The following is a 16747-nucleotide window of genomic DNA, read 5'->3' on the forward strand; positions in this document are numbered from 1 at the left end:
AGTCAAGCATCTTGCTCTTCTGTTCATTGCATCTACAACTACTTGGCTTCCTCTCACAGGTATTCTTGTTTTTCCTCTTTTTTGCTCCAGGTCACACGTCGTGGCGCGGCGCTCTCGGGGAGCCTGTGGAGCGACCCTGTGTCCCTCCCTGACCCCTGGAGGAGTCCCCAAGGTCACAGTCACCACCTCCATCCCATACTTCCCATCTCTTCATGGCTAACGCATAACTGTCACAATTAACAGGAGCCCCGCACTCTGAAGAGCTGCTGGAGGGGAGCTCTACTCAAGAAGAGGGAGGCAAGACAGGGACTTCCCCCCGTCGTCCTTTCTTCCTCGGTGTCTTCTGGTGAGGAATATTTATAGGTGGGTGAGAAGGGCAGCGGGAGGGCGTGAAGGCAAAAGACAAGCTTTTTTTCTCGTAGGAACTCAAGTCTTCCGTTCTGGCTGTGTCTTCGGAGGCATTTCCCGAGTACCTAGAGTGGAGCGACTTCCGGCTGCGACAGCGTCTTCCGAGTTTTGAGATCGGCTGCTTCCGCCCGGAGTTGCTGTGAGCTCCAGCAGCAAGTAGCCACTTCCGCCAGGAGTCCCTAGCGGCCAGGGCGTGGAAGTGGGTCCCGACGCGGCATCCTCCTTCTTCCCTCTGCCTGCCTACGCTGGACCGGGTGCCAGCGGCAGTGGCGGTCCTTGGGCCTGTGGAAAGGTGTTCACTGTGGCCGAGTCCTGGGCCTGGCGGACCGGGCGGTGCGAGAGAGGCGCCCGGGCCTAGCCCAGCCCCAGCTGCTGTCCCCCGCGGCCGGTGCCAGCGGCTGCAGGCCTCGCCGCGCCCACCCTTTCTGGGGCGGGCCCAACCTCTTCGCCCGGCCAGCCCCGCCCCACGGCCCAGCCCCGCGCTGGGTAGTTCCGCTTCTCTCCCTGCGGCGGGGTAACCGCCTCGCACCTCCCGGGCTCGGTTCCCTGGCTCCGGCCGCGGGGGGAGCATGGAGTTTGCGGAGCTGATTAAGACCCCGCGGGTGGACAATGTGGTGCTGCACCGGCCTTTCTACCCGGCAGTCGAGGGCACCCTGTGCCTGACGGGCCACCACCTCATCCTGTCCTCCCGGCAGGACAACACGGAGGAGCTGTGGCTCCTCCATTCAAACATCGACGCCATCGACAAGCGGTGAGTGCCGGTCCCACCCCAACTCCGCAGGGGACCGGGCGGTCCCCTGTGGGCGCCCCGGGGAACACTTCCTGGCGTTTTCAGCCCATCCTGCCGCCCAGCTGGCAGGCAATATGAGCCAGCCCTCTGTGGCCTAGAATCAGGAATTGAGTTTTACCAAGCAGAAAGCCGTCCAGATGGAAGACCCGGTTTCCATTAAACCTGGATGGAGTTCTCAGATGATCATTTCTGGTTCTTAACACCATTTGGGTGGATTTTCGGCATTGTTTTTATAAATTTCTTTTTCTTGCCCTGTCGTATTCCTTGAATCGGTATGGTCAGTTGCTGTTCATGAAGTTGTGGCTGGATGTGATTTAGGTAAAGTCTTTACCATTTTTGAGGAAAACGCAACCGATTACAAAGCTATGAGTGTCTACGTACCCCAAAACCATTTTTGTATTGCTGAAAAATGTTCAGTTTATCATGTTTCTTCTGGGTCATCAATTTCATTCTCACTAAGGGAGATTCTGATGTATTCCCTTCATCTTTACCCAGTTCTGTTTGCTGAAAGAACGGGGCTGGCTCTCAAGGAAAGGCAGGTGCCAATTAACCTCCTTATCCTTTTTGCACTCCAGGCTTTATCTTTCCAAGGGAGTTCCTCGAAGTAAAAAAGTTGTACTTTCATCTGTTGGCAAAATTCCCATCTCCCTAGTGGCTTCTCTCTAGTCAGGAGAGGGCAAACTGATTATCCAGTTTACACTGAAGGATAAATGAATGATAACAATGTTTCTGTTGCTTCACAGGAGAATTTGGGTATTAGGAAGATTCCTAGAGAGGATATGCCTTAAAATAATAATTTCTTTTCTTCTTCTTCTCCTTTTTTTTCCTGAAGCGTAGTCTAGCTCAGTTGCCCGGGCTGGAGTGCAGTGGCATAATCTTGGCCCACTGCAACCTGCGCCTCCCGGTTTCCAGCAATTGTCCTGCCTCAGCCTCCGGAGCAGCTGCAGTTACAGGTGCAAGCCACCACGCCTGGCTAAATTTTGTATTTTTTAGTAGAGATGGGGTTTCACCATATTGGCCAGGCTGGTGTGGAACACTCAGCCTCGTGATCTGCCTGCGTCGGCCTGAAGTCTTAAGTGGGCCAGGCACGGTGGCTCATGCCTGTAATCCCAGCACTTTGGGAGACCAAGGCTGGCAGATCACTGGAGGTCAGGAGTTAGAGACCAACTTGGACAAAATGATGAAACCCCATGTCTACTAAAAATACCAAAAATTAGCCAGGCATGGTGTGGGCGCCTGTAATCTCAGCTACTCAGGAGGCTGAGGCAGAAAAATCGATTGAACCTCGGAGGTGGAGGTTGCAGTGAGCTGAGATTCCGCCACTTCACTTCAACCTGGGCAACAAAAGCGAAATTCCATCTAAAAAAAAAAGGTCTTGAGTGGACTCTCATTGAAAATCTAAACCCCTTGGTCATTCATGGCATTCTGTGTCCTGGCCCTAAACTACTTTCTAACTTTATTTCTTGCCATTTCTTTTAATGAGCCCTTCTTGCCCTTCCTTCCATGAACCCCTTTTTTACCAGCCAGTCCTCACCATTTACTGGTGCTTGTGTATGTCCTGTATTCTGTCATCTGTGCATTTTATTGACTTCTTCCTTCTGCGGGAATGCCTTGCTTCTCCCAAGTTTGTTAAACATTTGCCAAATGCCTTTATGTTCTGGACATTTTGTGAGGCCTTTAGAACACTGAGATGAATAAAATATATTACAGCTCTTATCTTTCAGGAGTTCACAGGCAATGAGCTTGTTACCCGTCTAGTGAGTATTCGGTTTAACTGTTTCGTCCTCCACCTCCTTCACAGATTCTTCTGTTAATTCCACAACTGGAATTCATTTTTATCTCCTTTGAAACTTCTAACTGTGACTTGGGCATACAGCTACATAGGAAATAAAAGGATTGACCACTGAGTGGTCAGCAATGCCATTGAATGCAAATTAGTAGTCTCTCCATGACCATCAACTGTCTTCTTTCTGATTTACCGTTTATGATGGTTACTGTTCATTCGTTCGTTTCCACCTGTTTACCTTGCATTTACAAGGTGCTGGGCCTTGTAGTGCATGAAGAAGAAGGCAGATGAGATGTGAACCTTTGACTTTGTTAGAAGAGAATGATTAACTGTGCACACATTTATCCTTTTCCTTGGTGGTGTAGTGGAAAGCGCATTGGGGAGGGATCAGATCAGAGTTTGTTAAATTTCTGCTTTAAAGAAATCTTGACGTCCATTTGTTTTCCATGTGCACTCTCTGAGCTGTACGGCTACAGTGGTAGCTAAGACAAGGTGCTTAGGTACTGGCCGGGGAGATGGACAATCCAGTAAGTCCAGACATAAATAAGTATGATGATGTCAGGTCATAAGTGCCAGGAAGGAAAATAATAGAAGATCAGAGGATAGAGAGCACCAGGAAGCAGTGTCTTTAGAAAGGATTTCAGAGAAGACAGGTGACGACGTCTGACTAGAGACCGGAATGAAATGAGGATGCTAGAAATAAGAGTATCTGGAGGAAGAGCTTTCCAACTGGAGGGAACAGTGAATGCAAGGACTTGGGATGGGGAACATGCTTGGCGTGTGCAGAGAACAAAGAGGCCAGTGTGGCTGCAGGGCAGGAAATAGAGGGTAGGGGAAGTCTGTGGTAGAGACGTTGGGTGGAGGGATAAGCAGTGGCTAGACCCTGGAGAGCCTGCAGGCCATTGTAGTGGTTTCAGTGGGAACCCTTGAAGAGGTAAAAGCTAGGAAGCAACAGCTGATAGATGTTTTAGAAGATGATTCTGGCTGCTGGCAGAAAATATACTGTACAGGGGCAAGAGTGTAAGCAGCAGGCCCAGTTAGAGTAGAGTAGTCACATAAAAGGTGATGGTGGGCTGGGCGTGGTGGCTTATGCCTGTAATCCCAGCACTTTGAGAGGCTGAGGCAGGCAGATCACCTGAGTTCAGGAGTTCAAGACCAGCCTGGCCAATATGGTGAAACCTTATCTCTACGAAAAATACAAAAAATAGCTGGGCGTGGTGGTGCACGCCTGTAATCCCAGTTACCCAGGAGACAGCAGCAGGAAAATTGCTTGAGCCCGGAAGGCAGAGGTTGCAGTGAGCCGAGATCATGCCACTGCACTCCAGCCTGGGTGACAGAGCCAGACTCCATCTTTAAAAAAAAAAAAAAAAAAAGCAGTAGTGTAGTCACAAGGAATCTGATTTGGGATGTGTTTTTGAAGGTTGAGCTGCCTTGCCTTGCCTTGCTGGTGAATTGTAAATGAGGTGAGAGAGAAAGTCGTTAAGGATGACTCCTTCAGTTCTGCCTCTTACTAAATAAGTGCCTTTGGACAAGCTACTCAACCTCTCTGAACCTTGTAGAAAGTTGTGTTGAATAATGCTTTACAAGTCTATGGAATACTTTCATATACATTGCTAACATCATTTTATTTGATCCTTTCAACATACAAGGTTGTACACAAGTTTTACAGTTATACCTGGTTTTTTTTAATGGACCTCAGAAAATTGAGTTAATTCTACTCAGTTGATGATTCATCATTTTCATGATTGATTCCTTAAAAGGTTTCCTCTGTTTTTTATTTTCTTCATCCATAATTTTCACTCCCATTTCCTGTCTTATCCACAATCCCTGTAGGCAACCATGTTAGTTGTGTATGGGTGTGTGCACACATGCATGTATGTGTGAGTTTAATTTGCCTAACAGGGAGTATGTTGTAGATCTTGTTCTGCTCCTATGTTGATTCAGTACTCTTTCAAGGTCTCTTATTGCTGTGTGTACAACCATTTCACTGCTTCTGACGGTAGCATAGAATTCCGAAGTATCTAAAAAGCTTACTTAACAGATCTTTTAGGTAACCTCCAACTCCCTGCTATCACAAACAACTCTGTTAAACATATTCATGTCCCCTTATGTAGTCTTGTGCCATAATTCCTCTGAGACTGCACCTAGGATGGGATTCAGCCATAAAGTAGGTGCATAACTCATTTCACAAACTATTTGCTTTCCGGAATGATGATTGCAGATTGCCTTCCAATTATGGTGCAGGAAAGGTGCCTCTTCTCCACTTTCTTACCAACATTTGGTATTGTCTTTCTAATTTTTCCAGTCTGAAGATTGTGAAATAGTTATTGTTTTATTTTCATTTGAATTTTACTAATTATTAGTGAGTTTAATTATATATGCTTGTGAGCAATATACTTAATTTTTTTTTTCCTTTCTGTGAATGGCCTAATTTCTGTGGTCTTCTTAAAACATTGGGTTTATTGTCTTTCTCATGTTGATTTGCGGGTTACTTGTGTACTCTGTGGGTACTCATTCTTCATTTAGGCGTTATGAATGTCTTCTCCTAGTTTGTCATTCATCTGTTATTTTATCTGTGATATCCTTTGTTGAACAGAAGTCTTTAATTTTAATGCAGAACTTTCCAATGTTTTGCTTTATGGTGTATGGTTTGTCTTAAGAACTTCTTCCCCGCCCCAAATCACCAGGATGTTCTCCTACGCTTTCTTCCTTAGTAGCTTCATAGTTTTACTGTTCATTTTTAGATCTTTAATTCATTTGGATTCTATCTTTGTTTCAAGTATGATAGGAACCTATTTTTCTCCGTAGAGCAAGGAAGCCAGTTTTCTTAATCCCATCACCTGACATCCCAGCCTTGGCTGATTTATGTCAAGTTATCCTTATGTACGGGTCTATTTCTGAGCTCTGTCATAATGTGTTGGTTCATTAATCTGTTCTTTAGTCGTCATCATATTTTCTTCTATGGCTTTGTGATATATCCAAAAATCAAATAGTGCTAGTTGCCCTGCTTTCCTTTTTTTTTTTTTTTAAAGTTGGCAACACTGTTTTGACCCTTATGTTTCCATGCAGTTTTGGAAAACTTGCTATATTCATGGGATTTTTAAAAGTCTTTAATAATAATTGAAGATTCATAGGCCGTTGCAAAAAATTGTGCATGGAGGTTTTGGAATCTTCCACCCAGCTTCCCGTAATGGTGACGTGTTTTATGACTGTCGTATTATCAAAATCAGGACACTGACATTGGTGCAGTGCCACTCACTAGACCACAGACTTTATACAGGTTTCGTAGGATTTTTAAAAAATGAATTGTTTTGGATTTATAGATTAATTGGAGTCAAATTGACATGGTACATTATTTAGATCCTCCTTTAAGCCCCTTAATGGAGCTTTAAGATTGTGTATATGCTGGGTGCTGTACTAGGACCTGGGGATGTAGAAATTAATCAAACATGGCTTCTACCTGAAAATAACTAAGAGCCATTATAAGAAATAAACATATAAGGTAGAAAGTTTAATAAAGTATTTTAAATGCTCTGATAGGCGTATATACAGGGCATGGATGGAACAATAAGGAGAAAATGATAAAGTAGAACTGAATCTGACAATTGATGTGAATCATGGGAATTTTGTGGAGGGAGCTCTTATGCTTTTAAAAGATATTTTTCATGGCCTACTGTTCTATAAGTAATAGTAATTGACTAGAAATGTTGAATAAATGGAGAATACTTTGATAGTTTATAGCATATTTGTTCTGATATAAGGTAACAATTATTTTTAACTCCTCTAGTCATTCACTATACTTTATAGCAACTAAGTAAAACCTGGCAGACTAACAAAACAAAATTCACTTTACAAAATGAGTTTCCAAGAGTAGATGATGTGAAAATTTTCAAAAGAATAACCATATGTCTTGTACATTTTTTTTTTCATTTTTTTAACTGATAATTTGGTTATGGGTCTTTCACTTCCAGCTCAGGCAGAGTGACAGTGATTTTTGAAACAGCTTTATTGAAGTACAGTTGACATATAACACTAAACATATTTGAAGTGTAAACTTTGATGTGTTTTGATGTATGTGCACATGCTGATACTGTCGCCATAGGTTCAAGATAATGAATTTATCACCCCCAAAAGTTTACTGGTGCCCTTTTGTAATCCCCTCCTTCTTTTCCAAGTAGTCACAGTTGAGTTTGCATTATCTAGAAATTTATGTTGATACAACAGAAAGCATGCAGTACTCTCTTTTGAGATTTGTTCATGTTGCATATATTAATAGTTTATTCTTATTTGCTGAGTACTAGTCCACTGTGTAGTACTCCATAGTTCATTTATTGACCTGGTGATGGAAATGTGGGTTGTTTCCAGTTTGAGGCTGTTAAATACAGCTGTTTTTCAAATTCTTATGCAAGTCTTTGTATGAACATGTGGTTTATTTTCTCTTGGGTGGCAAGCCATTTACTTGCCAGTGGAATGGCTGGATCAGATATGGATATATGTTTTACTTTTTAAGAAGCTGCCCAAACTGTTTTCCAAAGTGCTTGTATTTACAGTTTTATATTCCTATGAGCAGTGTGTGAGAGTTCTAGTTCCTCCACATTCTTGTCCTCACCTGCTATGGTCTGTCTTTTACATTTTAGCCATTCCAATAGATGTTAAGTGATATCTTATTGTGGTTTAACTTTGCATTTCCCTGATGGGTGTAGGGCATCTTTTCATGTGCTTATTTGCCATCCATATGTCTTTTTTTTTTTTTTTTTTTTTTTTGCTAAGTGACCGTTCCTATGTTTTGCCCATTTGTAATGAATAATTTGCTTTCTTATTGAGTTTTGAGAGTGTATGTTTGTATATACATACAGTCATGTGATTTATTATATATATGATGGTAGTCCCATAAGATTGTAATGGACCTGAAAAGCTTCTCTTGCCCAGTGACATTGTGTTTGTGGTGATGTTGGTATAAAAAAACCTGGGGTGTCAGTCGTTTATGTATGCTATATTGTATGTACAGTATAGCACATACAATTGCATACATCAAATAATATTTATAAATGACCATAAACAACTTTGTTACTGGTTTATGTATTTACTACATTATACTTTTTATTGTTATTTTAGACTGTACTCCTTTTACGTCTTGAAGAATGTTAACTGTAAAACAGACTCAGGCAAGTCCATCGAGAATTATCCAGAAGGCATTGTCATCATGGGAGATGACAGCTCCATGCATGTTATTAATATTTCCTGTGAAGACTTCCCAGTGGGGCAAGATGTGGAGGTGGAAGACAGTGATATTGATGGTCCTGACCCTGTTTAGGCCTAGGCTAATGTGTGTGTTTGTGTCTAAGGTTTTAACAAGAAAGTTTACCAAACAAACTTTTTTAATTGAAAAAAGCTTATGGAATGAGGATATAAAGAAGGAAAATATTTTTGTACAGCTGTATAGTGTGTTTGTATTTTCAGCCTAGCGTCATTACAAAAGAGACAAAAAGTTAGAGATTAAAAAGTTTATAAAGTAAAAAAGTTACAGTAAGGTAAGATTAATTTATTGTTGAAGGAAGAAACATTTTAGCAATAAATGTAGTGTAGCCTGTTGATGAGTTCCTCAACAGCCCACAGGAATGCCCAGTGGCTTAACCTTTTCATGCCCTTTAACCCTGTCCTTCAAGCAGATGCTTTACATTTTGAAGATGTCCAATTTGTCAGTTTGTTCTTGTGGAGATTGGGATTTTAGTGTCTTATCTAAGAAACCATTTTCTCACCTAAGGTCACAATATTTTCTCTCAGGTTTTCTTCTAGCAGTTTTATAACTTTAGGTTTTACATTTAGGTAAACAATCCCATTTTGGGTTAGTTTTTGTATATGGTTCATGATAGAGATTCAAATTCTTAAAAAAAAAAAAAAAAAAAGACTATCCAATTGTTCCAGCAGCATTTGTTAAAAAGACTGACCTGTCTTCAGTGAATTGTCTTTCTGTCTTTGTTCACGTGTAAGTGGATCTGTTTCTGGACTCTTTTTTTTCTGTTCAGTTGATCTGTTTATCATCATGTAATTATCACACTGTCTTAATTACTATAACTTTATAGTAAGCCTTGAAATTATGTAGTGTTAGCCATCCAACTTTGTTCTTACTCAAAGTTGTTTTGGCTGTTTGGAGACATTTGCATTTCTCTATGAATTTTATAAACACTTTTTGAGTTTCTACATAAAAGTCTGCTGTGATTTTGTTTGGAATTACATTGTATCACTAGATGAATTTGGGAGAGAATTGACAATAAAAAGAAAATTCTGGGTACATTACATAATCATGATCTGCAAGTAAAGACAGTTTTACTTCTTTCTTTTCAATCTATTTTTATTCTTTTTACCTTACGGCACTAGCTATAACTTTCAGTTCAATGGTGAATAGATGTGGTGAGAGTGAACATCTTTGTGTTATTTATGATTTTAGAGAGAAATAATTCAATCCTTCACCATTAAGTGTGCTATTTAGGGTTTTTTTTCTTGTTGTTTTTTGTAAATGCCTTTATCAGGTTGAGGAAGTTCCCTTCTGTTCCAAGTTTGCTGAGAAATTTTTGTTTTTTCATGTTTTAAAATCAGAAATGGATGTTAGATTTTGTCAAATATATTACTTTTTATAAATTGATACATAGTGTGTATCACTTGGAAGTAAATGAAATCTGAAATGAACTATTTTCCGATGCTCCAGAAATATCTCTCTACAAGCACTTAATACATTAATTACAGATCTTTTTCCTATTCTTTAAAATAAGGCCCCAAATAATCTCCATCAAAACAATTAGCCTAATGTGAATTGCTTTATATATTTGAAATAAAAAAAAAAACATATATAGTAAGTAACGTATGGCTCTCGTTTTAATGATGTAGCCTTGCTTCTTCCTTAATTAGACTAATTGAGAAGAAAGTTAATATAGATGATAACTACAACTACATCCTCTTTTCAAATAAATAATAATATATTTAAAGTTAGTAACATATGTGTTCCTAAACGTGATTTTCAATTTCTTACAGATTTGTGGGATCACTGGGTACCATCATCATAAAATGTAAAGATTTTCGAATTATTCAGTTGGATATTCCTGGAATGGAGGAATGCCTGAATATAGCCAGTTCCATTGAGGTAAGTATTTTGGAAGCAAAATGTAATGAAACATAATTTCATCGTTTATGTATAGCTCTTACATTTCTTCATTAGATAATTTAGTCATGTTCAGCTATACTCAGTATAGCTCTTACATTTCTTCAATAGATATTTTAGTCATGTTCTCTGACTCAAATACTGAAGACTGATAGGAAAAGCCTCACCCTGGCTCATTGTTATATGAGTGTAATCGGGCTTTCTTGACTTCCAGCAGTGTCTGGTGTTACTCATTTTATATGAATAGCCCCAGTTCCATGAATTGCTTGGAATTCCATGGAATTGCATTTCCAGTGGCTTCATGGAATTTCCATGAGTTCATATTGGTTAAATAACAGATACCGTTTCACTTGAGTGTATGAGTTCTCATTTGGAGAAACCATCAGAAGATTTAGTGAAGAGATTCTTGGGAGAAATTTTAAAGTTTTGCTTGATGTTTCATGTTCACTATACAAATCTTGGTACTTTTTCTGTGCCTAAGACTGTAAACTTTTTTTTCTTTCCTTTACTTGAGGTTTGCTCGAGTAAAATCTTATATGAAATTCTAAACCAATAAAGTAGATACAGTTAGAATTGCTTTTGGTCAGCTGGGTTCGGTGGCTGACTCCTGTAATCCCAGCACTTTAGGAGGCCGAGGTGGGCAGATCACCTGAGGTCAGAAGTTCAAGACCAACCTGGCAAACATGATGAAACCCTGTTTCTACTAAAAATATAAAAAATTATCCAGACATGGTGGCACATGCCTGTAATCCCAGCTACTTGGGACGCTGAGGCAGGAGAATCGCTTGAACCCAGGAAGCAGAGGTTGCCGTGAGCTGAGATCACACCATGGCACTCCAGCTTGGGCAACAAAAGCAAAACCCTGTCTGAAAAAAAAAAAAAAAAAAAGAATTGCTTTTGGTGACGTTACATTAGTAGGTATGGATTTGGAGACCTAGAAGCCCTTATTGACTTGACTATTCCCACCTGCCCTCTCAGGAATTCCTTAGAGACACTGCAAACCACTAGTGAGTTAACCAGTGCACTGTTCACTTCTCTGCCAGGTTAGCTGCTAGAAGTGAAATTGTTTCTTCTTGAATATACTAGTATATCTTTTGTAATTAATGCAATCCTAAAAATTTGAATAGAAATGTTAATAAATTACAATATGATTATTGTATATTATTATCACATATATACATTATTACATGTATTAATATGTTATTGAATCATAGCAGTTTGACTCTTCATTTTACCAGTTGGTAGCTTGTGAACATTGGCAAAATACTTGACATCGCTCTGATTTGTTTTATACTTTATATAAAACAAGGATAATAATACCTATCTTTTAGGGCTGTTGTAAGAATTTTATTAGTTGATGTGTGTAGAATGCTTAGTATAATACTTGGTAAATAGCAGCTACCATTTGAGGGTCCTCTATCATTACTTAGTATAATTTTATGGTGACACTTTTTTAAAAAACTGTGGTTAAAAAACACAACGTAAGATTTACAATCTTAATCATTTTGAAGTGTACAGTTTAGTAGGGTATAATAACTTTATTCACATTGTTGTGCAATAGATCTCCAGGACTTTTTCATCTTGCAAAACTCAAACTCTGTGTTAAACAACACATTTACCCCTCTCTTCAGCCCCTGATAACCCCCATTCTACTTTCTGTTTCTCTAAATTTGATTACTTTAGATATCTCATATAAGTAGAATCAGAGTATTTGTCTTTTTGTGACTTGTTTTTTTCATTTAGCGTAATATCCTCACAGTTCATATGTGTTGTAATTTCAGCCTTTTTAAGGCTGAGTAATCCACTGTTATGGATCTATCTGGTGAGACTTTAAAAAAGTTCTTTCTTTTCCTTTTCCATATATATAAACTGCACTTTAGGTTCTGGAGTACATGTGCAGAACATGAAGGATTGTTGCATAGGTATATACATGGCAATGTGGTTTGCTGCCTCTATCCCTGTCACCTATATCTGGCATTTCTCCTCATATTATCCCTTCCCAACTCCCTGCATCGTGCTGTCCCTCCCTAGTTCCCCCAACAGACCCCAGTGTGTGATGCCCCCCTCCCTGTGTCCATGTGTTCTCATTGTTCAACACCCACTTGTGAGGGAGAACATGTGTTGTTTGATTTTCTGTTCTTCTGTCAGTTTGCTGAAAATGATGGTTTCCAGATTCATACATGTACATATAAAGGACATGGACTTATCATTTTTCATGGCTGCATAGTATTCCCTGGTGTATATGTGCCATATTTTCCTTGACCAGTCTATCATTGAAGGACATTTGGGTTGGTTCCAGGTCTTTCCTATTGTAAACAGTGCCACAATGAACATACGTGTTCATGTGTCTTTATAATAGAACAATTTATAATCCTTTGGATATATGCCCAGTAACGGGATTGCTGGGTCAAATGCAATTTCTATTTCTAGGTCCTTGAGGAATCGTCACACTGTCTTCCATAATGGTTGAACTAATTTACACTCCCACCAACAGTGTAAAAGTGTTCCTGTTTCTCCACAACCTCCCCAGCATCTGTTGTCTCCTGATTTTTTAATGATTGCCATTCTAACTGGAGTGAGATAGTATCTCAGTGTGGTTTTGATTTGCATTTCTCTAATGACCAGTGATGATGAGCATTTTTTCATGTTCGTTGGCCTCATATGTCTTTTTTTGAAATGTGTCTGTTCATGTCCTTCGCTCACTTTTGAATGGATTTGTTTTTTTCTTGTAAATCTGTTTTAGTTCTTTGTAGATTCTAGATATTAGCCCTTTTGTCAGATGGGTAGATTGCAAAAATTTTTTTCCCATTCTGTTGGTTGCTGGTTCACTCTAATGATTGTTTCTTTTGCTGTACAGAAATTCTGGAGTTTAATTAGATCCCATATGTCTATTTTGGCTTTTGTCGCCAATGCTTTTGGTGTTTTAGTCATGAAATCCTTGCCTATGCATATGTCCTGGATGGTTTTACCTAGGTTTTCTTCTAGGGTTTTTATGGTGTTAGGTCTTATGTGTAAGTCTTTAATCTCTCTGGAGTTAATTTTAATGTAAGGTGTCAGGAAGGGGTCCAGTTTCTGCTTTCTGCACATGGCTAGCCAGTTTTCCCAACACCATTTATTAAACAGGGAATCCTTTCCCCCTTGCTTGTTTTTGTAAGGTTTGTCAAAGATCAGATGGTTGTAGATGTGTGGCATTTCCTTCGAGGCCTCTGTTCTGTGTCATTGGTCTATATCTCTGTTTTGGTACGAGTCCCATGCTGCTTTGATTGCTGTAGCCTTGTAGCATAGTTTGAAGTCAGGTAGCATGATGCCTCCAGCTTTGTTCATTTTGCTTAGAATTGACTTGGCTATGTGGGCTCTCTTTTGGTTCCGTATGAAGTTTAAGGTGTTTTTTCCTGTTCTGTGAAGAAGGTCATTGGTAGCTTGATGGGGATAGCGTTGAATCTATAAATTACTTTGGGCAGTATGGCCATTTTCACGATATTGATCCTTCCTAACCATGAGCATGGGATGTTTCTCCATCTGTTTATGTCCTCTCTTATTTCCTTGAGCAGTGGTTTGTAGTCCTCCTTGAAGACAACCTTTACATCCTTTGTTAGTTGTATTCCTAGGTATTTCATTTTCTTTGTTGCAGTTGTGGATGGCAGTGCATTCTTGATTTGACACTATTTAAGTGTGTTATTGGTGTATAGGAATGCTTGTGATTTCTGCACATTGATTTTGTATCCTAAGACTTTGCTGAAGTTGCTTATGAGTTTCTGGAGATTTTGGGCTAGGACGATGGGGTCTTCTAAATATACAGTCATGTCATCTGCAAATTGACTTCCTGCTTTCCTAATTGAATACTCTTTATTTCTTTTTCTTGCCTGATTGTTCTGGCCAGAACTTCTAATACTATATTGAGTAAGTGGTGACAGAGGGCATCCTTGTCTAGTGCCAGATTTCAAATGGAATGCTTCCAGTTTTTGCCCATTCAGTATGATATAGGCTGTGGGTTTGTTGTAAATAGCTTTTAATATTTTGAGATACGTTCTGTCAATACCTAGTTTATTGAGAGTGTTAGCATAAAGGGCTGTTGAATTTTGTCTAAGGCCTTCTCTGTATCTATTGAGATGATCATGTGGTTTTTGTCTTTGGTTCTGTTTATGTGGTGGACTACATTTATAGACTTGCATATGTTGAACCAGCCTTGTGTCCCCAGGATGAAGCCTACTTGATCATGATGGTTAAGCTTTTTGATGTGCTGTTGCAGTCGGTTTGCCAGTATTTTATTGAAGATTTTTGTATCTATGTTCATCATGGATATTGGCGTGAAGTTTTCTTTTTTTGTTGAGTCCATGCCAGGTTTTGGTATCAGGATGATGTTGATCTCATAAAATGATTTGGGAAGGATTCCCTCTTCTTGGATTGTTTGGAATAGTTTCAGAAGGAGTGGTACCAGCTCCTCTTTGTATGTCTGGTAGAATTCAACTGTGAATCCATCTGGTCCTGGGCCTTTTTTGGTTGGTAGGCTATTAATTGCTGCCTCAATTTCAGCCCTTGTTATTGGTCTCTTCAGCGTTTTGACTTCTTCCTGGTTTAGGCTTGGGAGGGTGCAAGTGTCCAGGCATTTATCCATTTCTTTCAGGTTTACTGGTTTATGTGCATAGTGTTGTTAGTAGTAATCTCTGATGGTGGTTGTGTTTCTGTGGAATCTGTGGTGATATCCCCTGTATCGTTTTTTATTGCATCTATTTGATTATTCTCTTTTCTTTTTTATTAATCTGGCTAGTAGTCTATTTTGTTGATCTTTTCAAAAAACCAACTCCTAGATTTATTGATTTTTTTGAAGAGTTTTTTGTGTCTCTGTCTCCTTCAGTTCTGCTCTGATCTTAGTTAATTCTTGTCTTCTGCTAGCTTTTAAGTTTTTTTGATCTTGCTTCTCTGGCTCTTTCAATGTTGATGATAGGGTGTCGATTTTAGATCTTTCGTTGCTTCTCATGTGGGTATTTATTGCTATAAACTTCCCTCCAGATACTGCTTTAAATGTGCCCAGAGATTCTGATATGTTGTGTCTTTGTTCTCGTTGGTTTTGAAGAACATCTTTATTTCTGCCTTCATTTCATTGTTTATCCAGTCAACATTCAAGAGCCTGTGTTCAATTTCCATGAAGTTGTGCGGTTCTGAGTTAGTTTCTTAATCCTGAGCTCTAATTTGATTGCACAGTGGTCTGAGAGACTGTTATGATTTCTGTTCTTTTGCATTTGCTAATGAGTGATTTACTTCCAATTATGTGGTCAGTTTTAGAGTAGGTGTGATGTGGTGCTGAGAAGAATGTATATTCTGTGGATTTGGAGTGGAGAGTTCTATATGTCTATTAGGTTTGCTTGGTCCAGATGTGAGCTCAAGTCCTGGATATCCTAGTTAATTTTCTGTCTGTTTGGTATGTCTAATATTGACAGTGGAGTGTTAAGGTCTCCCACTAGTATTGTGTGGGAGTCTGTCTCTTTGTAGGTCATTAAGAACTTGCTTTATGTATCTGGGTGCTCCTGTATTGGGTGCGCATATATTTAGGATCGTTAGCTCTTCTTGTTGCATTGATGCTTTTACCATTATGTAATGCCTTTCTTTGACTCTTGATCTTTGTTGGTTTAAAGTCTATTTTATCAGAGACTAGGATTGCAACTCCTGCTTTTTTTTTGCTCTCCATTTGCTTGAAAAGTCTGCCTCCATCCCTTTATTTTTAGCCTGTGTGTATTCTTGCACGTTAGATGGGTTTCCTGGATACAGCACAACGATGGATTTTGACTTTTTATCCAATTTGCCAGTCTATGTCTTTTGATGGGGGCATTTAGCCCATTTATATTTAAGGTTAATATTATGTGTCAATTTGATCCTGCCATTTTGATGCTAGCTGGTTGTTTTGCCCATCAGTTAATGCGGTTTCTTCATTGTGTCAATAGTCTTTACCATTTGGTACGTTTTTGGAGTGGCTGGTACTGGTTGTTCCTTTCTTTGTTTAGTGCTTCTGTCAGGAGCTCTTGTAAGGCAGGCCTGGTGGTGATGGAATCTCTCAGCAATTGCTTGTTGGAAAAGGATTTTATTTCTCCTTCGCTGATGAAGTTTCATTTGGCTGGATATGAAATTCTAGGTTGAAAGTTCTTTTCTTTAAGGATGTTAAATATTGGCCCCAACTCTCTTCTGGCTTGTAGGGTTTCTGCTGAGAGATCCGCTGTGAGTCTGATGGGCTTCCCTTTGTGGGTAACCTGACCTTTCTCTCTGGCTGCCCTTAGCATTTTTTCCTTCATTTCAACCCTGGTGAATCTGATAATTATGTGCCTTGGGATTGCTCTTCTTGAGGAATATCTTTGTGGTGTTCTCTGTATTTCCTGGACTTGAATATTGGCCTCCTTTGCTAGGTTGGGAAAGTTCTCCTGGATAATATCCTGAAGAGTGTTTTCCAACTTGGATTCATTGTCTGTGTCACATTCAGGTACAACTATCAAACGTAGATTAGATTTTTTCACATAATCCCATGTTTCTTGGAGGCTTTGTTCATTTCTTTTTACTTTTTTTTTCTGTAATCTTGCCTTCTTATTTTATTTCATTGAGTTGATCTTCATTCTCTGAT

At 39.6% G+C, this 16747-nt stretch overlaps 1 protein-coding gene across 1 annotated transcript in view; it reads left to right on the forward strand.

Annotated features, from left to right (window-relative positions):
- The first annotated feature begins 448 nt into the window (after window positions 1-448).
- Window positions 449-16747, forward strand: part of MTMR9 (myotubularin related protein 9) — a 47428-nt gene continuing 31129 nt past the window's right edge. Inside the window, exons 1-2 of the mRNA XM_017540462.2 lie at window positions 449-1159; window positions 10014-10122. Of these exons, the coding sequence (XP_017395951.1) occupies window positions 978-1159; window positions 10014-10122 (291 nt within the window). The 5' untranslated portion in view covers window positions 449-977. The remainder of the gene's footprint in view (window positions 1160-10013; window positions 10123-16747) is intronic.

The sequence above is a fragment of the Cebus imitator genome, unplaced genomic scaffold, assembly GCF_001604975.1.
Source record: "Cebus imitator isolate Cc_AM_T3 unplaced genomic scaffold, Cebus_imitator-1.0 Scaffold125, whole genome shotgun sequence".
Taxonomy (NCBI): Eukaryota; Metazoa; Chordata; class Mammalia; order Primates; family Cebidae; genus Cebus; species Cebus imitator.